Source organism: Leopardus geoffroyi, chromosome B2 (genome assembly GCF_018350155.1).
Source record: "Leopardus geoffroyi isolate Oge1 chromosome B2, O.geoffroyi_Oge1_pat1.0, whole genome shotgun sequence".
Taxonomy (NCBI): Eukaryota; Metazoa; Chordata; class Mammalia; order Carnivora; family Felidae; genus Leopardus; species Leopardus geoffroyi.
In genome coordinates, this window is record NC_059332.1 from 41,049,195 (window position 1) to 41,074,745 (window position 25,551).

General features: G+C 46.3%; 2 protein-coding genes across 2 annotated transcripts in view; one reads left to right on the top strand and one right to left on the bottom strand.

The window, feature by feature from the left end:
* Nucleotides 1-1,391: 1,391 nt before the first annotated feature.
* On the bottom strand, nt 1,392-3,566 carry TBCC (tubulin folding cofactor C). The gene has a single exon (XM_045498248.1). It carries the CDS (start codon nt 2,777-2,779, stop codon nt 1,745-1,747), a length of 1,035 nt encoding a protein of 344 aa, XP_045354204.1. The 5' UTR covers nt 2,780-3,566; the 3' UTR covers nt 1,392-1,744.
* An 833-nt stretch (nt 3,567-4,399) lies between these two features.
* Nucleotides 4,400-25,551, top strand: part of BICRAL (BICRA like chromatin remodeling complex associated protein) — a 107,219-nt gene continuing 86,067 nt past the window's right edge. Inside the window, exon 1 of the mRNA XM_045498243.1 lies at nt 4,400-5,048. The gene's annotated coding sequence lies outside the window, so the exon portion shown is untranslated. The remainder of the gene's footprint in view (nt 5,049-25,551) is intronic.

Consider the following 25,551-nt stretch of genomic DNA (forward strand, 5'->3'; position numbering starts at 1 on the left):
TTAGCATTAACTATGGCTCAAACTGCCATGATTTTGTGATTTTATTATCTATTACAAACTGCATGGATTTTTTTTAGATGCAACTAGTTAACGGTCCTATAAAAGTGCAGTCCACAAAAATGAATCGCAAGCCCGTTAGTGCCAGAAGCATGGCTTCTCCTGAAGGGCACCTGGTGTTAAACTATCAGTCTTTAGGAGCGTAGTTTTCCTAGTCCCTGTTTCTTTCTAATGTGAAGATATGTTTGAGAATTTCATTACATGTTGTCTCTTCTTCTTACCAGCATTAATTCTCCTGAGCAATAGATTTTTTTAATCTCTCCTCTTTGGAGATGTTGCAAACTGTGAAACTGATTAGGATTCTGTTTCAAGTCAGCTAATAGCGAGAGGGGGAAAAATTCTGGTTTCACCTCCATCTAAAGAATAGAGCTTGGCAGGCCACATTTTTTTACTGGCTTCATTTCTGCCTCATTGACTCTACCCTTGTTCCTCCTCCTCATTTGTTATCTTGTTACATTTCACACATCCAAAAAGCCACCTTAAGTCCTTTTTTGGAACAAGCCAGAACATATAAATATTAAACATATACTTAAGGTACGATAAGCACTTTAATACTAATGGTTATTATTAAATTCAAATCCTATGTCTACAGATACAAGGCACTAGACCCCAAAAAGCTTTTCGAAACTCTCAGAACTTTCCATTTAAGAATATGGGTGAGAACATAGAGCAAAAGCCAAATTTATAATAGTACCCAATCACAGCAAAATTTGAGTGGAAAAAATTAAGACTCGGCTATATGTTTCTGTGTGAAGATATGTAACATTTATTCCTGAGAATTTAGGAAAAGCAATTTGCCCTCTTTAATGACTCCGGAAAGCTCTCTTTCCAACTCAACTAACGCTATTCAAAATCAGTACGTTCCAGGGGTTGAGAAGGTGGGCTCTGGAGCCAGACCACCTGGTTTCCCAGTCCCCTTGAGCTGTGTGACTCTGGCAACTCACCTACCTCGCTTGAAAAATGGTGTTCACAGAACCTACCTAAGATTTTCTGGACTAAACGTCATGTTTACATGAGTAAGGTGCTTAGAATAGTGTCTACAACCTTTTAAGTGAACAAAAAATTTGGTAGCTATAATTATTTTGGTTTCACAGTTGGTAAGCCTCATGAGTCTCCTGGGGTCAATGCCAAAACTTTGGATCCAAACAAGTCGATGAGTAGCTGGATTCCGGAAGCCCAAGCTAATGTGTACCTGAAGACCAGAGTCTTTCCACCGCCCTGCTGAGTAATACCTATGGAAGTGAAAGTTTCAAGTCAAGAGCTCTCAAGGGCTATTGTTTTCAGGTTTGATAACATACTTCTACATTAACTGCCTCCTACTAGAGCCCTACAAATTCATTTATTAAGTATTTATTGAGGGTCTACTTTATCATGCAGTAAATTTTAAATACACAAAGCATTAATAACCAACATACACGGACACTCTTTACCTCTTACTGTTTCAAACTATGATAGTCAATTAATTAAAGCTACTACACATTACCAAAAGAGCAAACATGCTTCAAAGTGTTAGACCTGTTGTGAATTTAATGGAAATCACAAGTAGGAGCCTAACACAATCTCAAGCCTTAAAATACCGAAAACATACAAAGCGTGATAACAGTAAGTAAACTTTGAGATCCCAGTAGCAGGAGTCGGTCCCACATGGGAAGTATTTGGTAGGAGTGAAGAATATAGTGACAACTGCTTAGTCCCACTGGACCATTCGCTCTTCTTCAGGAAGAATACTCCAGTTTGGGGAGGCCATATCCCGGGCCAGCCAGTTAAAATCGTCGACGTCGTTCCAGTTATTTTTGCTCCTATCTAAACCAGAGCCCTCGAAGTCCTTGTCGATACCCGGGTAGCTCCAGGTATAAGGGGCGAACTGGATTCCGCTACAGTCTTCCACGATGGCCCTGCTGGTCACCTGCAAGAAGATGCGGGTGTCTCTCGTAGTGTGTACGCGCAGCTGTTGGCAGGCCACGGCCAGCACGCAATCACTGCAGTCCTCCAGGAACACAGAGGTGGACACCGGGCCGCAGAGCACCGTGCAACTTCGGGCTTTGGCCAGCCGCAGGGTGTTGGGATTGCCATACAGTCTGACTGTACATTTGCTCAGTTCGGTCAAAAGAACGTCACGCTGGTGCAGCTCCTCTGCCCTCTTCTCCAAGACTTGGGACTCCACGTTGGAGAAGCCGAAGACCCAGCTGGAGCCGATGCCTCCCTCCTCCTTCAAGGGCGGCGGGGAGGCCAGGATGCCTTCCGCCGCCGGGGCTCCAGGAGCGGAGTCTACTTTGGCGGCCGAAGCAGCGTCCTTCCTCCGGGTCTTGAAAGCGAAACGCTTCTTGGGCTGCAGCTCCTGGCGCCGCTCGGCCAGGGTCGTCTGTAGCCGCGTCAGCGCCTCTTGTCCCTGCCGCAGGTCGTAGGCGGCCAGGAACAAAACCGAGTCGTTGACAAGTTTCTGCAGGCCCTGGAGCCGAGCGGCCGCCTCCTCCAGCCGCTCCATAGATTCTCCGCCCTCCAGAAGCTCTTCCACGGCCGCTCGCTCCCGAGCGAAGGCGGCAGCGAAAAAGTCGCTCTTCTCCTCCTCCACCTCCTGGTTCTGCCGCTTTTGCTTCCGCCTTTCCATCTCCAGTTGACGCTCTTGCTCTCGTCTCTGAAGCCGCTCAGGCACCAGGCTCCGGTCCCGCTGCGACCCCACGGCCCCATTCGCCGCGGCGGCGGAGCAACTAGCAGTCTCCATCTTGACTTCAAGCTTCCTTTCTCCTGCCTTGCTTCCTCCTGGCGCGCCCTGCGAGAGGCCTCCCACCAACGCGTCCTGTGATTGGCCGGACTTGCTTACGTCAGCCCCGGCCTTATTTTCTTAGCCCATTGGCTCCTCCGCGTCGGAGAGGGCGGGGATATGAGGCGGGGCCGATTGACAAGGGGGGTGGGGAGACAAAGGTCCTTGTGGATGGGTGGGGTGGGAGACAGGAGGGGGAAGCTTTTTTTCCTCTTAAAGGGGCAGGACTTATATCCGGGATTGTGGGGTGAGTTGCAGCAGCGGCAGCTGCACATGTGGGTTTGTTTATAAGAACAAGGTTAGAAACTCGCAGGCCTCCCCCTCCCCCCAGCTCCTCCCTACTACCCCCTTACAGGCCGGAGATCCGCTACTGGTGGGGGGAATGTGTGCGTATGGTGGGTGGGGGGACAGGTAGTGGTGAGAAAGATGGAGGGGGGGGTGGAATATTGCACCGCCCGGCCCGCGTCGGAGGAAGCGGCAGCTGGAACAGCTGGCTAGGGAGCCGCTTGCATGCCTCTGGTTTTTTCTTTTCCCTTCCACCACCCCCTCCCCCAACCCATTCCTGCCGCCCCCAAACCCTCATTCTACCCGCCTTTCCCCCTCAGCCGCTGCAGTTCCGCGTGGCCTGGGTCTCCTGGATTCCCGCAGGCACTTACGGGGGCGGGAGTAGGCGAGGGGCACTGGGATGGGAGAGACTGGGTTTCTCACTGCAACCGGGTTCCGGGGGCCCAGGGGCAGTCTAAAAACGGATTACTATTTTTTTGGCCAATTGCTGCAGTCGGAGGGGTGGGGGCGGGGGAGGGTGAGATTCCACACCCCCTTCCTCTTCCTCCCACGTCCTCCCCCCCTTCGAGGTCAGTCGCTCTGCAGCTGCGCGCCGCTGGCCGCGCGGGGGTGAGACCCGAGCCCGGGGTTCTGGTGCTCTCCCGTGGGACCGTCGGTCTTTAGGAAAGCGTTGGGGGAAATGTTACATTATTTCTAGGGTGGTGGGAGGGATTTGTCACCGGAAGTGAATGAGCCTAGCCTAAAGTCGGGATCAGCCGGAGGTGTGAGTGGGCAGCCAAGCCGGCGCAGTCACTAGCAAAACGCAGGGCCACCGGCCGGCTGAGAGCCGGGACGCCGCGGGCTGCGGGCGCACGGCAACCTCGCGTGCTCGGGGCAGCCGGGGGAGCGCAGGGCGCGCCTTTGACCGCGCCCGCCTTGCCAGGCTTCGGTTTCACCCTGATCTCCACCCCCGTTCGCAGCCTCCCATCGTTGCTAATTGGGGTATTTGCCCAAGAAACTGTCCGTTGAAATTTCACTGATACACCTGCATTTTGATGCATAGAAGGATGGGAGGAAACGAGAGAATTACGACTTATTTCCAGTTTTTCACGCCCCACTCTCCTCTTTCCGTTCCCACTTAAAACAGCAAAACACACGTAAATTCCCTTATTTTTCCACTGAAAGCAAGCACACATCGCACTGTTGGGCAAATTGTGCGCCCCGGGGGATAGGGGTGGGGGTCCCGGGTGTTTGTGTGTGCAGCAGATGGGAACCAGGGTGCTGAAAAAATCCTGTGCTTAACGCTTGTAGTATATATTCTTAGTTTTCGTTTGCTTTGTTTTCATGTGCAGACTAGACGAGGCTTTTTGTGTGGTTTGGTTATGAGGCTGGTGAAAGAAATATAGCTGGTTAACTTGTCTAAGCCAAACGGAGGCGTACAATAGCTGCGTCATTTTATGAAGAGTTGATTTAACCAAGGAAGGTTTAAAGAAGATTTATTTTGCTAGGGGGAACGACCCCAAAAACAAAAACCTGACCTGCCTCCCTTAAGTTTTTCAGCAATTGAATCTGTCCCACTCAAGTTTGGAGCCAACCGAGGTTTACTGGAGCTGCAGGTGCAGTGAGGCAACATTTCTGCATTAGCCATAGTGGACTATGGGTGGTCGTTAGTGTCTGTATCCGACGTGGAATTGAATGTCATTAAGCCTTCCCAAGAGCTTCATTTCTGCCCCCAAACAGGTTTTGGCATAGAGGCCAAGAGACTTTGGAAGTTTCTGAATATTTTAAGTTGGGCAGTTCAAACTTTTATGAGAAGAGGTAAAGGACAAAAAGGGACAGGTTGTTGGAGGCAGTTTCAAAGACCGATGTTGGGCCTGCGTGGGAATGGACAGTGGTCAGTGGTGTGGTCATCATGAAGGATTGGCTTGACTGTTCTTTACAGACCCCAGCACAGCTGCAAGCCAAGGTAGGTAGGTGGTCAGAACATGAATATAAAGCTACGTTTCTACGTTCAAAAGCAATAGGAGGGTTATAAAACTTCCAGCAGTGCCGGACTGTATTTGTGTGTTTTTTCTGACATTTGAGGGCAGACAATTCAGTGTGCATCCTTGAAATGGATCCCAGCTCCTGGGAGGTAAGCGCCTGTTGAGTGGAAGGAAAGAGGGTGATGTATTACAACAATGTGAAATGTGGCAAAAGGCAAGCAGCTTGAGAGTTCTGAATCCTACTTTCATAACCTTCAGGAGTTTGTGAATCAAGTACTACCCCTCTTCTAGACATCTTGAAAGAATTCTAAGGTATTACAGACTTTAAAAATTATTTAACAAAAATTTATGGTTTATGGTTCTATTCGTTAGATTTACTTTATAAGAAGATCCTGAAATTTTCAAGCATAGGAAAGGGGACAGTAGAGGTGATGTGTATGTGTCACCCAAGCTTCAACAATTACCAACTGACAGTCCGATTTCTTCTGAATCTCTGACCACTTACACACCCCATCACCCTGATTATTTTACAGCAAGTCCCAAACATTGTATTATTTCATATTTCATAATCTATAAATATTCCAATATGCCTCTCAAAATGATGAGGACTACCTTTTCAAAGTTTACTTATTTATTTTGAGAGAGTGAAAGAGAGTGCGCACAGGGAGGGGCAGAGACAGAGGGAGAGAGAATCCTAGGCAGGCTCCATGGAGTGTGGAACCCAATGCGGGGCTTCATCTCGTGAACAGTGAGATCGTGGCCTGAGCTGAAGTCGAGAGTCAGATGCTTAAAGCGACTGAGCCACTCAGGCGCCCCTACCTTTTTAAAACATAACCACATATGGGGTGCCTGGGTGGCTCAGTCGGTTAAATGTCTAACATCAGCTCAGGTCATGATCTCATGGTTCGTGGCTTTGAGCCCCGCGTCGGGCTCTGTGCTGACAGCTCAGAGCCTGGAGCCTGCTTCGGATTCTGTGTCTCCCTCTCCCTCTGCACCTCCCCTGCTCATACTCTGTCTCTCAAAAATAAATAAAACATTTTCAAAAATAATTTAAAAAAACCGTAACCGCATATCACCACACTCCAAAAAAGTAGTGATATTTCCTTATCATCAGAGTTCCAGCCTATATTCGTATTTCCTCGATTATCCTATAATTTCCCCATTTTAACTTATTTATTGAATAAGGAGCCAAAAAAGTTCCATATAATGTGTCTAGCTGATATGTTCCTTAAATCACTTTTAATCACTTTTAAATCCTGCCCCCCTACCAATTGTTTGGTTAGAAAAACCTGATTGTTATTAGTTCAGTAGAGTTTCCTAAGTCTCAATTTTGCTGGTTATGTCTCCATACTGTGTTAGATGTTAAGTATTTGTCATATTCATTTGATCTTGTAATGTCATAAAGTGAATGTTTATGTATTTATGCTGCAGGAAATGAAAGTATCTCAGTACAGAAAACAGTTTTGGGGTGTCTAGGCAGCCAGGAGTAAGTCCTTTTGCTGTTCTGTGGAGTTTATCAGAGACCCTGTGTGGATGAGAGATACCAGGCAAATAAACAGTTCCAGGCCGTTTTCTGGTAGCTCAGTTCCAAAAGAGGTGGTATCTTTCAGCAGACGTTGACTATTGGATATAAAGCACTCATTAAAGAGCTCTCCATGCAAGTGTCAAATGTTAGGCAAATTTTCCAACTTTCCGGACCATGAAAGATGACTGTGAGAAGGCATGTGCTGTCCTTGAAAAGACACCAAGTTGGTCTGGGAAGTAGGACAGGAGCAGGCCCCTTCCTTCCACCTTTGCCCCTGGCTCTCATATACTCTTCAAAACCCTTCTCTTTCTGGAACTATTTGCATCATTGTGCATCTAATGCCTAGCCCAGAGGCTGGCACCGTTCATTGAGCCAGCATCAGTTTATGAAGCACTTACTGTGCCCCACCCCTCCCCCATTGAGCCCAGGGAGGCCCTCAGGCTACCAAGGTGAATAAAGACAGGCATAGCCTCTTTCCTCTTGGGGAGGCCTAACCTGGGCAGATAATGGCACAAATATGTAAAATTGTAACAGTGACAGTGTTACAGAGGAAAAGAGGAACAGTGAGTGCCTCCAGGGGGAGGTTTGACCTTGCTGGGGAGGTCGGTAAAGGCTTCCTTGGGGGTTGAGCTGAGGCTGGAAGGGTGACCAGGAATCGATAAGGAGAAGTGAGTGAACACTGGAAAGTGTCTTCTAGATGTATGGGTTCATGGAGTCACTTGGTGGCTTTGTGGAGAGCTGTGCCAGAGGACTGCTGTGGGCAGGAGGCATACCACACGAGTGTGAGCAGGGATGGAACGCCGTAACCGAGCTAGTGAGACAAAGATAAGTCTTTGGAGAAGTTTGACCATGAGGGGGAAGGGCCACTAGCTGGGGGTTGGGAGGAAGCCAGTGAGGTGTTGTTTTTTTTTTTTTACAGAGAAAACATAGGTTCATAATACAAGGATCCTGAAAAGGCTGGTGGGGGCAGGGGGCAGGGGGGCCGGGGGGGGGGGGTTGGGGAGAGGGGGGCTGGGGTGGGGAGTGGGGGCTGTCGGATCCAAAGCACAGGTGCAAGGATCAGCCCTAGATAGAGAGCTGGGGCAGATTCTCTGTTGCAAGGCTGTTTTAACTTTTTATTGTGCATGTTTCCCAACATACACAAACTTTTTGACCTCAATCCACAGTCACAGATACATGGTAACTGAAACAGAAGCTTTAAGAAACAGTAAATACTCTTACTGTGTGCAATAGATACTATTTTCTATTCTACTTACTGCATTTCAAAAATGCTGATCAAGGCCCCCTACATTAAACTGCAGCGTTTTTTCTTTTGTAAGGTTTATGTATTTATTTTGAGAGAGAGAGCATGAGCAGGGGAGGGGTGGGGAGGGGTGGGGGAGGGCGGGGGGGGAGAGAATCCCAAGCAGGCTCCATGCCCAGCGCAGCATGGAGCCAGAGGTGGGCTCAGTCTCTCAAAGACAGTGAGATCTTGAGCTGAAATCAAGAGTCAGACAGACTAAGCCACCCACTACCTCCTAAACTGCAGTTTAAACATGCCACATCAGCAGGGAGGGTGCAGCTATAGGGAAATTTGTATGTTTGGTAATTGGCAGATGAGTCAGATGGTTTCTGGGTTCTCTGTAAAAGTAGGCAGTGAGGGGCGCCTGTGTGGCTCAGTCAGTTAAGTGTCCAAATAGCTCAGGTGATGATCTCATGGTTCTTGAGGTTCTTGAGTTCGAAACCCGCATTGGGCTCTGTGCTGACAGCTCGGAGCCTGCTTGGGATTCTCTCTCTCCCTCTCTCTCTCTGCTCCTCCCCTTCTTTCTCTCTGTCTAGAAAAGAAACAAAATTGGGGGAGTAATAGGTAATTAGGTTTATTCCCCCCCCAGTTTTATTGACATATAATTTGATAAATAACACTGTGTGAATTTAAGATATACAACGTGATGGTTTGAGATATATAGTGCAAAGTGATCACCACAATAAGTTTAGTTAACATATCTATCACCTCACGTAGTTACCTTTTGTGTATGTATCTGGTGAGAACTTTTAAAATCTACTCTCGAGGCGCCTGGGTGACTTAGTCAATTAAGCGTCTGACTTCTGCTCAGGTCACGATCTCACAGTTGGGTGGGTTCAAGTGCCACATCGGGCTCTGTGCTGACAGCTCAGAGCCTGGAGCCTGCTTCGGATTCTGTGTCTTCGTCCTACTCCCCCAGCCCCCGCCGTGCACACGCACTCTCCTTCTCTCAAAAAATGAATAAACATTTTAAAATTTAAAAATAATAAAAACAAAAGATCTACTCTCATAGCAACTTTCAATAGATGATACAATTAACTATAATCAGCATGCTGTACATCACGTCTCCAGAACTTACCCATCTTATACCTGGAAGTTTGTACCCTTTGAGCATCTTCACCCATCCCTGCACCCCCTGACTTTTAAAAGCATAATCTACATTTGCTATGACTGGTTTCTCAGTTATCATTCCCTCCTCAGCCCCTTCCCATATGACTTCTGCCTCTGCCACTTTATTTGAAAGTGAGAGTGCCCACCTCCCTCCTACCTTCAAATCCATTGCTGTTTGTAGCTCAAAGCACTCGAATACCCCTTCTTGAAGCACGGCCTCTGGTTCTGTCTTAGTCCCCTGTCCACCCCAGATCACTGCTGCTTCTTGTCTCCCTGACAGGCTGAGAGAGAGAGAGAGAGAGAGAGAGAGAGAGAGAGAGAGAAACAGAATCCCAAGTAGGCTCCACGCCCAGTGCAGCATGGAGCCAGAGGTGGGGCTGGATCTCTCAAGGACAGTGAGATCTTGACCTCAGCTGAAATCAAGAGTCAGACCGACTGAGCCAGGTTTCTCTCCCAGTACCCCTCTTCTCACTCGTCTCACCTCCTTGACCAGCTTACCATCTCCTTGGCCTGCTGTCCATGTGCTAACCACCTCTCTGATGCTTACCTCCTCCTCCACCTCTCTCCTGAACCCAACCCTGAACTGCCAGTACCTTTCTAGATATTGCCTTGTAACCATTTACTATCCTTGTAACTGTCTTCTATCCAAAATACCTCATCTTAAGTAGATGGCCTAAAATGAAGTCCTTATTGCCCCACTGGTGTCCTTTTTCTTCTGTGTGTAAGTTTCAATCCTATTTTGCTGCATGACCATCCCCAAACTCACTGGCTTAACAATAATTTATTATTTTTCACAGTTCTGTGGGCTCAGCTGGGGCTGGAGGCCCCAAGACTGCCTCACTCCCAAGTCTGGGGCCTTGGTGCTGGCTGTCGCCTGGTGCAACTCACTGCTCGGCCTCTCTCTCACGCTTGGTCTCTTAGCACGCGGTAGTTCGAGCTTAAGCTTTGCGTGCTGGCTGGCTGGCTTCCAAGGCAGATGCCACGAGCCTCTTAAGGCTCGGACCAGAATTGGTACCGTGTCACTTCTAGTGCAGTCATGGGGTCAAAACAAATCACAAGGCCAGCGCAATTCAACAGGAGGAGAAACAGACTCCGCCTCTTGCTGGGTGGAACAGCAGTCACTCAGGTGGAAGGGATTGGCAGCCATCTTTGCAGACGACCCACCGTGCTGTGTGTGTGTATGTATAAATATATAAGTCGTTTTGTTAAATCTTACATGGCATTTACCGTGTGCCAGGTGATGGCTGCACACCTGCATGTATTACCTCATTCAGTTGAAACATGCCCGTGATGTAGGTACTATTGTTATCCCCATTTAACGGATGGATAACTGAAGAAGTGACAGTGACTTCCTCGGGACCAAGAGTTACTAAGTGGCAGAGCTAAGATTCGAAGTGGGTCAACCTGGTTCCTGGGTCCAAGCTTTTTAACACCACCTGTCTGATCATGATACCACACCTGATTGTACTGACAGCGCGTCAGTGGGCTTCCGAGCCCTGTACCTCCCCAGCCGTGTCTCCCACCGTCGCCTTTACTCCAGCCACACCAGACCCTGCCAGGACACCTACACACCATGCCCGCTGCTTCCATTTGTACCTGCCGCACTTACTTAATCACCACCGACTGTAGGCTCGGCCCTTTGCTAGGTGCTGAACACACACACACGGCTCCCTTGGAGCTTACAGCCTAAACGAGGGACACAGACAATGTCGGGTGATACATACTAAAACAGGGGAAATCTTGGGCGTACTAAGATCACACACAGTAACCTAACCCAGACCAGGGGAATGGGGTGGGGGGATGTCTTTAGTAAATCGCAGCTGCATCCTGCAAAATGAGTGATCTCCAGCCAGGAGAAGGGAGAAAGCAGTCACTCGTGCATGCCTTTCCGCAGATACTCATAGAGCGCCAACTATGATCTGGGCACCGTTCTAGGTACTAGGAATACAGTGAAAAAGACAGGAAGTCCCTGGCTTGATGGCCAGGAAGCTAGAAGAGCTCCAGTGCCTCTAGCAACAGAGACAGGGCATGTGTAACAAACCTGGACGTGAGAAAAAGAGCAACGTCCTCAACCCTGGTTGCCCGTTAGTACCTATGGAAGGCTTTACAAAATCCTGATGCCCACGGCCTTCCCATGAATAGTTCAGTCATAACCCCTGGGAGTGAGACCTGGCCACTGTTTTTTTTTCTTTTTTTTGTTAATGTTGATTTATTTCTAAAGAGATAGAGTGCGAGCTGGGGAGGGACAGAGAGAGAGGGAGACATGGAACCCAAAGCAGGCTCCAGGCTCTGAGCTATCAGCCCAGAACCCGACGCGGGGCTTGAACCCACGAGCCCTGAGATCGTGACCTGAGCTGATGTCGAGGCTTAACCGACTGAGCCACCCAGGCACTCCATACACTGGTATTTTTTGAAGCTCCCCATGTGGTTCCAGTGGGCAGCCAGGGTTGTAAGCCACCACGTTAGGGGACCTGTGGCCCATGGAAGCCGAAAGTGGAGATCAGAGTTGAGGTTAGAGTAGTGAGCAGGGGCCAGACCGCCAAGGGTCTTGTAAATCCCGTCTGGCGGTTTTGGCTTAATCTTGAAAGCACTGGGAACTGGTGAAGGATTTCAGCAGGGTAATGGCAGAATCAGATTCTTTTTCTTTCTTTTTTTTTCTTTAACAAAGGATCAGGCTGGATGCTCTGTGTGGAATAGATTCACTTGGAGCAAAAGTAACAGTATGAGTTTGGAGGCTGTTGTAGGAGCCCAGGAGAAGTAGAGATACAGGACTATGGTGATGGGTGAGGACAGAGAAGGAAGGGGTAATGTGTGAGAGATTTAAGAGACTACACAGGACTCTGACTCACTGGAAGTGAGGGATAAAGGAGGGCAGAGAATTGTGGAAGGTACTGGCTTGAGGAGCTGGGTCCTTGGTGATCCTAGTACAAGAGACAGTGAACCAGGAAGATCGTGTTTGGAAAGAGCTGGTACGTCCATTTGCGACCTGCTGCTTGCTTTCTTGTCCTACTGCCTGTGATCCTATGCTTAATCTCTATTTGACAGCACTCGCCTCCTACGAGACCTATTTTACACACCTCTTCCAGGAAGCCTATCAGGATTATTCCTTCCATTGGCTCTGGATGAATGTCTATCAGGTTGTAAAGTCAGTATCTATTTACAGATATGTATTCTACAGCTTGGGCTTCTCCAAGCACAGAAGTGTTTTATTCCATGCTGTCTGCATAGCACAGTGCCCAGAGCACAGGAAGTGCACGATAAATAGATGTTAAATAGATGAGTTGATGGCTGAAGAGCTGGGTCAGAAACAGGAGTTCTCCTAGGACTGTGATTAGAAGTGGGTCAGGGGCTTCTGGCTCTCATTTCTAGGGTAAGGGACAGACAGAGTCCAGGGGCAAAAGAGGGTATTTGCTGAGCTGATCAGTAAAGAGGCTGAGTTAGAAGCACCAAAACTGTTGACTATAAAATAGAGAGACATATAATCAGCTATCTAAATTGTCTTTTAATAAATGCAGGATGGGGTATTAAGAAGGGCACTTGTTGGGGCGCCGGGGTGGCTCAGTCGGTTAAGCATCCGACTCCTGATTTCAGCTCATGTCATGATCTCACAGTTTGTGACTTCCAGCCTGGCATCAGGCTCTGTGCTGACGGTGTGGAGCCTGCTTGGGATTCTCTCTCTCCCTCTCTCTCTCTATCCCTCCCCCACTCATGCTCTGTCTCTTCCTCAAAATAAATAAATAAACTTAAAAAAGAAAAAAGGAGGGTACTTGTTGTGATGAGCATTGGGTGTTCTGTGTAAATGATGAATCACTAAATTCTACTCCTGAAACCAATATTACACTATATGTTAACTAACTAAAATTTTTTTTTTTTTTTAACGTTTATTTATTTTTGAGACAGAGAGAGACAGAGCATGAACGGGGGAGGGTCAGAGAGAGGGAGACACAGAATCTGAAACAGGCTCCGGGCTCTGAGCTGTCAGCACAGAGCCCGACGCGGGGCTCGAACTCACGGACCGCGAGATCGTGACCTGAGCCGAAGTCGGCCGCTTAACCGACTGAGCCACCCAGGCGCCCCTTAACTAACTAAAATTTAAATAAAAATTTGGGGAAAAAATTGTCTTTTGAATATAATTTCGAATTCCTTTTGTGGCAAAGGCATGTAAATCTTTTAAAGCTTCCCTGCATCTGTTCTTTCTCTTATGTCTCTTCCTGTCAGTAAAGTGGGGTGATGGGGGGCGCCTGGGTGGCGCAGTCGGTTAAGCGTCCGACTTCAGCCAGGTCACGATCTCGCGGTCCGTGAGTTCGAGCCCCACGTCAGGCTCTGAGCTGATGGCTCGGAGCCTGGAGCCTGTTTCCGATTCTGTGTCTCCCTCTCTCTCTGCCCCTCCCCCATTCATGTTCTCTCTCTCTCTCTGTCCCAAAAATAAATAAACGTTGAAAGTGGGGTGATGGTAAAAAGTAGACAGATCTGAGTTTAAATTCTGATTACTAGCTGTGTGACGTTGAGCATGGTACGTAACCTCTCTGAGCTCAATTTCCCCCAACGGTAAAGTGGGGGGAAAGAAAGATCTATTTCTCCCAGGATTGTCGTGATGTGAAATGAGGTAATAAAATAATGTGTGGGAAAAGTACCAAGTATTGGGCCAGGCCTGTAGTAGGCCCCCGCCAATTGCCAGGTTCCTTTCTGCCTTCCGGTTGCTGACCTTTGTTCCTTAGCACCTACTTCCCAGCCCTCTAGACAAGTGGTGGGACCAGAATGTGCTATGTGCATGTGACCTTCTCAGAAAGGGCCCTTTAATGTCCAGCCTTTCTGCAATTCTGGGGCATATTTAGGCAGATTTTGCATGCAAATAGTGCTGCAAAAGAAAACCAGAGAAATCTAGAAAGAGGGAGCCGGACAAGGTCTGCTGGACCCTTTAAAACCAGGACAAAAGCTAGCTTATAGTTTAAGGAAAAAATAAGGATACGCCGTGATTTTTTTTTATGACAATTCAGTTTGAAGAACTATACTGAGAGATCATATCATTTTTTTCTCTCTCTTTCTGTTTTTTAAGTATTTCTTTTATGATCGCCTACCTGAAATCTTTACTTTGGGGAAACCACTGATCTAATCTTACCTCACTTTACAGGGAGTGTAAAACAGTTGTATGTTATGTAATATTAATGGCTATTTTCTCAAACACTAAACTCTCTGTAGACACCATAAGGGCTGTGGTTGTGTCTACCGTTTTTTCTATTCCATAATCCCATCATGCTTGGCATGAAAGGCTCACAATAATTACCTGTCAGAGGAATAAATGAATTATTCAGCCCGGGCGCTTTAGAATCCTAGTTTTTTGTTTTTGTTTGCGTTTTTTTCAAGATCCAAAAACCAGTTTCTTTTTAAATTACATATGTGTGTATATAATGTTTTTATTTATTTATTTTAATTTTTTTTTTAACGTTTATTTATTTTTGAGACAGAGCATGAACGGGGGAGGGGCAGAGAGAGAGGGAGACACAGAATCGGAAGCAGGCTCCAGGCTCCGAGCCATCAGCCCAGAGCCCGACGCGGGGCTCGAACTCACGGACCGCGAGATCGTGACCTGAGCTGAAGTCGGACACTTAACCGACTGAGCCACCCAGGCGCCCCTATAATGTTTTTATTTAAATTCCAGTTAGTTAACATGCAGTGTAACATTCGTTTCAGGTGTACAATATAGTGATTCAACACTTCATACCACACCTGGTCCTCATCACAAGTGCACGCTTTAATCCCCATCACTTACTTTACCCATCCCCCTGCCCACCCCCCCCTCTGGTAACCCATCAGTTTGTTCTCTGTCGTGAAGGGTCTGTTTCTTGGTTTGCCTCTCTCTCTTCTTTTTTTGTCCCTTTACTCATTCGTTTGTTTCTGAATTTCCGCATATGAGTGAAATGATATGGTATTTGTCTCTTTCTAACTGACTCAGCATTGCACTCTCTGGCTCCATCCATGTCACTGCAAATGCCAAGATTTCATTCTTTTTACGGCTGAATCATACATATTCCGTTGTATATATACCTCATCTTCTTCATCCATTCATCAGTCAATGGCAACTTGGGCTGTTTCCATAATTTGGCTATTGTAAATAATGCTGCTATAAACGTCAGGGTGCATATATCCCTTTGAATTCGTATTTTTGTGCTCTTTCGGTAAATATCTAGCAGCGTGATTGCTGGATTGTAGGGTAGTTCTATTTTTAACTTTTTGAGGAATCTCCATACTGTTTCCCAGAGTGGCTGCACCAGTTTGCATAGAACCCTAGTTTTTAATGATATTTATTTTCATTGATGGAGCCAGTAAACTCCTTGAGGGACTCTGTTCTCTAATGCCCGGCAGGGCAGGTGCTCAGCAAGTGAATGAGCCTCCTGGTCATGCAGAGATGAGACATATCCAAGAGAGGATAACTCAGGAACCTGAATGATAGGGAGGAGCCATCAGGTACTTCCCTTATATTATCTCATTTGATCTCCATGGTAATCTTGCCAGGAGGGTAATAATTTGAAGCAACAGCAACTTTAAGATTCATTTTTTTGTTGTTGTTTTGCTTACTTCTTTATTTTGAGAGAGAAAGTGTATGCACTCATGGAGGGGCAGAGAGAGAGAGAGAGAGAGAGAGAGAGAGAGAATCTCAAGCAGGCTTCATACTGTCAGCACAGACCTGACACAGGGCTCTATCTCAGGAACCTTGAGATCATGACCAGAGCCACTATCAAGAGTCCAATACTTAACCAACTGAGCCACCCAGGCCCCTCAGTTTTAAGATTCTTTTAAAAGATATTGCTGAATTTTAACTCCCAAACACATCTGAGTTTTTAATACAGATTGAGAGGCGCGGACGTGGTGGGGGTACCTTTTCTACTTTCGTTTCTTTCTTCTTCAGTGTGAAGGGAATAGTGACCCACAAGGTTTTGAGATAATTTAAAGGCTTTTGTTGCAACGCTCATTTATTTAGATCAAATGCTTTTAAAGTATCCTGGCAGTCGAAAGTTAAATAAGAAACAAAAAAATTACTCCTCTAAAACTCTTCTGCCTAGAACTTTTAAGGTCTTCTTTAAGTAGGACTTCATTATTTGCTGTAAAATGCCACTTTGCTGGGAAATGCTACAAACTACTATATTAAGACATAAGTCCCAACCCAATAAGGTCATGAAATCCATTTAGTGGATGGCGATCTGCATTTTTTAAAAAATGGCAAAAGAAGGCTGCCTAGCTGACTCAGTCAGTAGACCATGCAACTCTTGATCTCCGGGTTATCAGTTTGAGCCCCACATTGGGTGTAGAGATTACTTAAAAATAAAATCTTTAGGGGCGCCTGGGTGGCTCAGTCAGTTAAGCAACTGACTTCGGCTCAGGTCATGATCTCACGGTTTGTGGGTTCGGGCCCCGCATTGGGCTCTGTGCTGACAGCTCTGAGCCTGGAGCCTGCTTCAGATTCTGTGTCTCCCTCTCTCTCGGCCCCTCCCCCACTTGTGCTCTGTCTCTCTCTCTCTCTCTCTCTCTCTCTCAAAAATAAATAAAATGTAAAAAAAAATTTTTTTAATAAAAAATAAAAATAAAAAAAAAATAAAATCTTTAGGGGCACCTGGGTGGCTCAGTTGGTTAAGCCTCCAACTCTTGATTTTGGCTCAGGTCATGATCTCACAGTTTACAGGATTGAGCTCCGCATCAGTCTCTGTGCTGGGAAGCACAGAGCCTGGTTGGGATATTCCCTCTCTCTCTCTCTCTCTCTCTCTCCCCCTTCCCCCATGCTTTCTCTGTCTCTCAGAATAAATAAATTTAAAAAACGTTTTTAATAAAATCTTTAAAAACAAGGCAAAAGAAACAGAAGATGTCAGAATGCATTGTGTTGCATAAACGGGTTTATATTATGTATATATGTTTTACGTATAATATACATGACTTGCCAGATAAAATGTATTTCTTTTTATAGGTTATAGTCAAAAAAGTTTGAAAAAAATGGTTTTGTGAATGACACCTTGACATTATGGTGTTCAAAAGCATTCATTGGCAAGGATGAAGGGACATTTTTTTGTGTCATTATCAAGTGATGGCAATAAGGAAATATGGGTGCTGAGCTAATTTCCTGCGGAACGTCTTGTCAAGTGGGGACCTGTTTGTGCTGCACATACTTTTCTCCTCCTTTCATTTGTAAAAATACTGAAGGTTTGCTCATAAAAAGTGAAAGATTTGGATGAGGAACCAATGGCATATAAAGTTTAGGAATGTGCATATGTAACAGGCTACAGCGTGAGGGTTTGTGGCTCTAACAGTTATGAATTCTACTCTCTGGAAGGGAACCCAGGGGTCCCTGCCATGTAGTAACTCGAAATTTGCTGAGGCACAAATCTGAGTACATCCTAGGAGGCCTATGGGTAGGGAGATAGTGATTTGGCTCATGAGTGAGCCCCGCCCCCTGCCCTTCATCTCCATTTTTTCTATTGTTTTATTATTTTAAAAAAGATTTTTTAATGTTTATTTATTTTTCAGAGAGAGAGAGACAGACAGAATGTGAGCAGGGGAGGGGCAGAGATAGAGGGAGACACAGAATCTGAAGCAGGCTCCAGGCTCCGAGCTGTCAGCCCAGAGCCCGACACGGGGCTTGAACCCACAAACTGTGAGATCGTGATGTGAGCTGAAGTCAGATGCTTAACTCACTGAGCCACCCAGGCGCCCCTCTAGTCTTTGTTTTTAAGAGCATAACTCCCTTCAGGTAATAAGGGGTGTTTCCATCTGAACAATGACCATGAAGTGAAAGGAGAAGCTTGTGATGTGAAGACATGTCAAGAAAGACAGCTTCTTGACAAAGGTGTGGGTGCCCAGAAAGCCACAGCTGCTGCAGGTATCCTTGTGTCCTACAAGCTGGTCATTCCCCAGAGGTCTCGGGAGGAAGCTGTGCCATATGCTTTCCTGCCTCTTTAGAACCTGGGGGGTTAAGCCAGTCAGTATTCATTTCCTGTATAGCCTCTAAAAGATAGAAACTTTGTGTGTGGAAATTTTCATGTTTGTTTAAAAAGAGGAGAGATTGTATGTTTTGTGTATAGGTTTTGTTTGGTTTCTGCTTACTGGCCGGCGCTTCTGGATCGATTGCTTTGGGAACGAGTGTGTAAAGCTCTCAGATAGTACCTGAAGTCGTTACGCTCTTTAGGATTCTGTGTTGCCTGTCTCGGGTTGGCTGAGAGTTGAGGCCTTCCCGCCACTCCGGAGGGGAGAGGAGCAGTTGGGGACAGGACAGGGATCGTCAGTGGAGAAATCAGGACCTTCACATGTAGATGCTGACTCTTTTGAGAGCATTGCAATAAAGTCACTCCTGGGTTGACTCACGTGCCCTTCCTCGAAAACACATAAACCGGGTAACTGCCCATTCTCCAGTATTGACCTGAAGCTGGCATTCCGTAATGTGCCTGTGAGTCACAGTTGGAACGTAGGCAGGGGGAAAGAGAGGAAGAGGAGAGAAGCATGTTGGTTTATCAGGATATGAGAAATTGTGCCTCCTTTTTTATTAAAAAAAAAAGGGGGGGGCGCCTGGGTGGTTCAGTCGGTTAAGCGTCCGACTTCGGCTCAGGTCACGATCTCAAGGTTTGTGAGTTCGAGCCCCGCGTCAGGCTCTGTGCTGACAGCTCAGAGCCTAGAGCCTGCTTCCCAGTCTGTGTCTCCCCCTCTCTCTCTGCTCCTCCCCTGCTCATGCTCTGTCTCTCTCTGTCTCAAAAATAAATAAAAACATTAAAAAAAAATTAAAAAAAAAAAAAAAGTTGGGCTGAGATTCAGTCATGCTGTATCTTAGATGTCACCAGGAGTCCACCTCTGCTTTCTCAGCTCTGCATATGCAGAGGCTGAGTGGGCGCCTCACCTAAATTGATTAGGTCCAGGGAGAACTTGTCCCTACCGCCCCAACCACCTGTGGCCATGTGTTGAGTGCCTCCTGCCTCCAACGCCAGCCAGGCACCTTGATACAGTAACACAGGACATTATTTTTTCATTTTAAATGTTTATTTATTTTTGAGAGAGAGAGAGAGAGAGAGCGTGAGCACTAGTAAGGGAGGGGCAGGGAGCGAGGGAGACAGGATCCGAAGCGGGACCTTAACCGACCCTTAACTCTTGATGGACTGAGCCACCCAGGCGCCCCAATAACAGCAAACACTTAGTAAATGTTCCTATAATATATTGACGCAAGATGCTATAGTTGGCCCTGGGATGAGGGTGTGTATAAAAATGAACAAAACAGGGGGCGGCTGAGCTGCTCAGTCCATTAATTGTCTAACTTTGGCCCAGGTCGTGATCTCACAACTAGTGGGTTTGAGCCCCGCATCGGGCTCTGTGCTGACAGCTCGGAGCCTGGAGCCTGCTTCGGGTTCTGTGTCTCCCTCTCTCTCTCTGCCCCTCCCCCGCTCATGCTCTGTCTCCTTCTCTCAAATGTAAATAAACATTAAAAAAATTTTTTTCTTAATTGACCAAAGCATAGTCCTTGCCTCCTTGAGGCTCATGACCAAGGGATGGACATGAGGACAACTAATTATAAGTCAAGCCAACTGCAGTGTGTGTTACAAAGGAGAGAGGAAGTTCCATGGAAGTACAAAGGAAAGATGGAAGGGTGCCGGGCCATGGCAAGAACATGAGCAGAGCCGGAGAGGCACCGGTAGTATTTGAGGAGCTTGGAGTAACACCACGTGGCAAGAGTGGAGAGTAGTTGGAGGGAAGGTAGAGGGATGTGGTGGATGATGGGCTGAAGCCCACCTTCATCATCCCGAAGTCACTGGGGCCCCTTCGGAGGTTTTGAGCAGGGAGCAAGGCATCCGCTTTGTGTTTTAGGAAGAGAGGTTGATGAGAATGGATTGGAGCAGGGGAGATTACCTGCCAGAGGCCACTGCAATGGTTCGTTGGGTGAGTGACAGGGCTTGACCTCGGCCAGTGGAAATGCAGTGGAGGGTACTCAAGAATGATTTGTACTCCACAGCCAACCTGTGAATTTATAATGGGCGCGAGCCTACCCAGGCACTGGAGTGGTTAGGTCAGCTGGCCAGAGCACACCTTTTAAAATCGAAGTACATTAATAATCAAAGGATTACTTGGTGAAAATGGAGGTAAGGCGAAAGGAGCTGGATGGTCTGCAATGACCTTTCACTCAATCTATAGCAGTTCTTGTATAGTAATAATAATAAAGCTCAGTCTCCAGCGGGTTGTTACCCTTCTCTGGAGAGATACTTGGCCTGCTGCAGCTGGAGGCACTGCTCTCCTGGCCAGCACTGCAGAGAGGCTGGTGGGTAGCCTATCAAGGATCTTTTGGTTGCAAAAAAGGAAACTCATGCATAGGCGCGCAAGGAAAATGAGGAATAATTATAAGGAAGGAAAGTCTTCTAACCCAAATGCTAGAAAGGCAACCAGGTCTCGTGGGGCTTAGAATATCATCAAGCAGGGGTGCCTGGGGGGCTCAGTCGTTTAAGCATCTGACTCTTCTTTTCGGCTCAGGTCACAATCTCATGGTTCATGAGATCGAGCCCCACATCAGGCTCTGTGATAACAGCACGGAACCTGCTTGGGATTCTCTCTCTCTGCTCCTCCCCAGCTTGCACACACACACACACACACACACTCTCTCTCTCTCTCTCTCTCTCTCTCAAAATAAATAAACATTTAAAAAAATGAAGAAAGAATATCATCAGGCACTTTCTCCAACCCTCTTCCCTCCCTCCACACCCAGTGAGAATCTCTTCTTCTCCCTGACACACCGACCTTCCTATACCCATCCCCTTGCATGGGCCCCATTACAATTGCTCCAAAATGGTGGCCTTGACCCTTAGTCTTTCCAGCCATATAGTCTGTTCCCCACAGCTGAGTCAGTTTCTGTGTCCCAACTATTAATACAAGCAGAGAGGATCCGATTGGTCCAGGTTTGGTCCTGGGTCTTTCCCCAATCTAGTTAGGCTGAAGATGTGATGTGATAGATTCTTTGACAAAAAACAAAATGATGGTAAATAATGGATAACTCTAGTATTTCTGGTATTAATGTTCAGCTCTGCCAGACTTTATGAATGACTCTGTGTATTAGTTGTCTATTGCTGTATAACAAAATACCTCAAAATTTAGCAATTTAAAAAAATTTTTTTAAGTAATCTGTACACCCAGTATGGGGCTCAAACTCAACCCCACAATCAAGAGTCACATGCTCTGCCAACTGAGTCAGCCAGGACTCCCCAAAATTTAGCAGTTTAAAACAACAAGCATTTATTATATCCCAGTGAACCCCCGGGAGCCATTTAGCTGGGAGTTTCTGCCTCAGGGTCTCTCATGAGGTTGTAGTCAAGCTGGTCTCTGGGGTTGCAGTAACATGAAGGGTGGGCTGGGAGATGATCTACCTACACAATAGGCAGAAAGCCTTGGTGCCTCACTGACTGTTGGCTAGAGACCCAAGTTCCTGGCCATGTGGGTCTCTCCATAGACTGAGTGTCCTTAGGACATGGCAGCTGGCTTCCCCCAGAATGTGTGATCCAGAGAGAGCACCTCAGATAGAAGTTGCTGCCTTTATATTCTCACCTCAGAAGTGGTAAACAATCACTTCTGCCCTATTCTGTTGGTCACCGTGGTACAAAGTGGGCGGGGTGCATAAAGGTGAGAATACTAAGAGGTGAGTCTACCTGGGGACATCTTGAAGATTAGTTACCACACTCAGTCAACAGACATTTATTCAGTATCTACTTGTGTGCCAGGTGCTAGGAATTCAGAGCTGTGTGACACAGAGTTTCTATCCATGAGGGGCTCTCTGTCTAGTGTGGGGAAGCCTTAGAAAAACAGACCACCATGTGTCCCCTGAGCTCTCCCCGCTGTCCAGTCATCTTTCACACTGCCAGCATACTTATCCTCATAAAATTCAAATCTGTTCATATCAGTCTCTTATGGAAACCATCCTCAAGTGGGTCCCCTTTTTGCCTAAACAGGTTTTGTTTTTGTTTTCGATTTTAATCACCACCACAGTAACAAATACTTTTTTTTTTCTGTAGGTAGACAAAATACCATATGATTTCACTTATGAGTGGAATCTAAAAAACAAAACAAATGAAGAAACAAAAAACAGAAACACAACCATAAATACAGAGAACAAACTGGGGGTTGCCAGAGGGGAAGGGGACGGAGGGATGGGCAAAATGGGTGAAGAAGAGTGGGAGATACCGGCTTCCAGTTATGGAAAGAATAAGTCACAGGGATGAAGGACACAGCATAGGGAATGCAGTCAATGGTTACCATAAGAGCATTGTATGGTGAGGTAGGAGCTACACTTGTGGTGAGCATAGCTTAACATACAGGGTTGTTAAATCACTGTGTTGTACACCTAAAATTAATGTAACACCGTGTCAACTATACTGCAATAAAAATAATAATAATGAGAAATTTTAATCATCGCCACAAGAAGAAATATACACAGTAAAACCTTGGTTCGTGAGCACAATTCATTCTGGAAACATGCTTTGTAATCCAAAGCACTCGTATATCAACGTGAATTTCAAGAACCATTGGCTCAGTTGTGATCATGTGATGTTCGCTGTCACGTACTAAATGTATTGCAAGACCTCGCTCATTTATCAAGTTAAAACTTATTAGAAATGTTTGCTCGTCTTGCGGAACACTCGCAGAACAGGATACTCGCAACCCAAGGTTTTACTGTATATATTTTTAATTGAAGTGTAGTTGACACATGGTATTATATTAGTTTCAGGTGCACAACACAGTGATTCACCATTTATATACATTATGAAGCGATCACCAGGGTAAATCTAGCTACCATCTGTCCTCGTAGAAAGTTGTTACATATTATTAACTATATTCCTATGCTGTACATTGTACTCTCATGTCGTATTTATTTTTTATCACAAACCAACACATATAATAGATGCATTTATAATGAAAACAAATTTCACAAAAAAGTTTACCTCACTACCTGTGATATATTCAGGTATTTTCGATTCCAGGCTGTTTCATTTTTTTCTGAAAGCGAGTCACAATCTCATGAATTTTACAACCTACTGAATTGTGACCTGCAGTGTGGAAAGCAACAGGCTAAAAAGTCGTTCAGACTCCCTGCCATGAGCTACAAAGCCCCCCAGCATAAAGTTCCTCTCCCTGGAGTTCTCTCCTATTTAGAGAGCTCTTACTCATCCTTTAAAACCAGGCTTTAAAGTGTCTCCTCTTCCCCTCTCTTCTTGGATAGAATTGCCTGCTCCCTCCTCTGGCCCCTAGAGCATTTCACTTGGTAACTATCCATCCGGCTCTAGGGCCAGCCCCGGAGTCTACAATGTATTTTCATGGAGTCTCTCCAAAGTATGTTTAGGTAGAAAGACATGGAGCAAATTAGCATCACACAAATGATGATGTTGCAAATGAGCGATGTGCAGGTGGAGGGTGTCGCGCACGTGGGTTTCCTGTTGATGGAGCCGCGTGCTTGCAGAAACAGGATCCCTCCCCCTGCGGGCCACAGTCTCGCCCGCGCGTCCATCTCAGGTACAAGTCGCACCGGAACTTGCCGCTGGGGTTCATTGCCGCGGTTCATTTTAGCTGCTCAGGTCTCTTTCTTTCTTTTTTTTTTTTTAATATATGCTTTTTTCATTTGTTTGTGTTGATAGGGACAGCCTGGTGAGAAATGGAGCTTCAGGCAGCACAGATAGAAAGATCTCTCTATCTGCACCCGCCCTGCGGGGTGGGGGCGGGGGTGGGGTGGGGAGGGTTTCCTTTCTGAAGTGGTATGGAAGGAGGGTTTTGAGGTTTTTGAATATTTTCTTCTAAGTATCTAAGAAAGAGATTTGTTTGCCCACATTTACACTATCTTGGCAGGGTAGCAACCTGACAAAATATTTTCTGGTTGGTTTTGCCTTTACGTGGTTTTTATTTTTCTGAGGGGGAAAAGAATCTACACCTTGGTTAAATTCTACTGAAACACAGTGGCTGTTTTCTTTTGACTTAAGGGTTGATGCCAGTAAGATGCCTAGGTCCAGCCTCTTGGGAGCTGCTGATAGACCATTCTGTGAGCCATAACCAGAAAAAAAAAAAAAAAGGCATAAGCAAAAGCAATTAAATTATTCCTTCTCCAGTATTCTCATTTCTGCATTTGTCAACGGCTGTAACTGCCCAAGGATATGTTGACTTGGTTATGGTGTGTGCATATTTGGGGGAGGGAAGTGAGGGGTGAAGACAGACTGTAAACAGATTATTACTGTAGAATATGAGAAGTAGAATAATAGAGGTATGTATTGCATGCAGAGAGAAGGGAGTCATTTACTCCAAGCAATATTTTTCAAATGAGGGTCACCTCTATTAGTAGATCATGAAATCCATTTACAAGGTAGCTAATAGCATTTCTATGTATTTTTTAAAAAAAATTTTTTTTAATGTTTATTCATCTTTAGGGGAGAGAGAGAGAGACTGGGCAGGGGGTTGGGGGTGGGAGCAGAGAGAGTGAGTGACACAGAATCTGAAGCAGGCTCCAGGCTCTGAGCTCTCAGCACAGAGCCCAATACGGGACTCGAACCCACGAACTGTGAGATCATGTCCTGAGCTGAAGTTGGAGGCTTAACCGACCGAGCCACCCAGGCGCCCTGGTAGCTAATAACATTTCTAAAGGAGACTAGACTGAAATACGGTTGACAACATAGGGGTTAGGGGCACCAATTCCCCCACACCCTTCAATGTGTAGTCAAAAATCCATGCATAACTTCTGATTCCCCTCAAAACTGTAGCCACTGACAGCATACTGTTGATGGGAAGCCTTGCTGATAACATAAACGGCCAATTAACACATACTTGGTATGTTATATGTATTACGTGCTGTATTCTTTTAAGGTGTTTTTTTTTTTTTTTTAATGTTTATTTTTGAGAGAGAGAGAGAGAGCAAGTGGGGGGTGGGGGTGAGGGGAGAGAGAGAGAGAGAGAGAGACCAAGGATCCAAAGAGGGCTCTGTGCAGACATCAGAGACCCCGATATAGGGCTCGAACTCATGAACCAGTGAGATCGTGACCTGAGCAGAAGTGGGCCACTTATCCGATAGCCACCCAGGGGCCCCTTACCGTGCTGTATTCTGACAGTAAAGTAAGCTAGAGAAAAGAAAATCATATAAAGAAATCTACAAGGGGGGTGCCGGGGTGGCTCAGTCGGTTAAGTGTCGAACTTCGGATCAGGTCATGATCTGGCAGTTCTCAGCTTCAAGCCCTGCATCCAGCTCTGTGCTGTCTTTGCCCTGAGCCTGCTTGGGATCCTCTGCCCCCTCCTCCCTCTGCCCGTCCCCCGCTAACTCTGACTCTATCAAAATAAAATAAACTTAAAAAAAAAAAGTGGGTACCTGTGTGGCTCAGTCGGTTGAGCGTCCAACTTCAGCTTGGGTCATGATCTCACAGTTTGTAGGTTCAAGCCTCCGTCAGGCTTGTGCTGACAGCTCAGAGCCTGGAGCCTGCTCTGGATCCTGTGTCTCCCTCTCTCTGCTCCTCCCCTGCTCATGCTCTGTCTTTCTCTCTCAAAAATAAACATTAAAAAAAAATTTTTTAAGATTCCTCTCTCTCTCTCT

Bases quoted from the DNA above. Each gene is read 5' to 3' on its own strand.
- TBCC (XM_045498248.1), bottom strand. From the start codon at position 2,779: ATGGAGACTGCTAGTTGCTCCGCCGCCGCGGCGAATGGGGCCGTGGGG.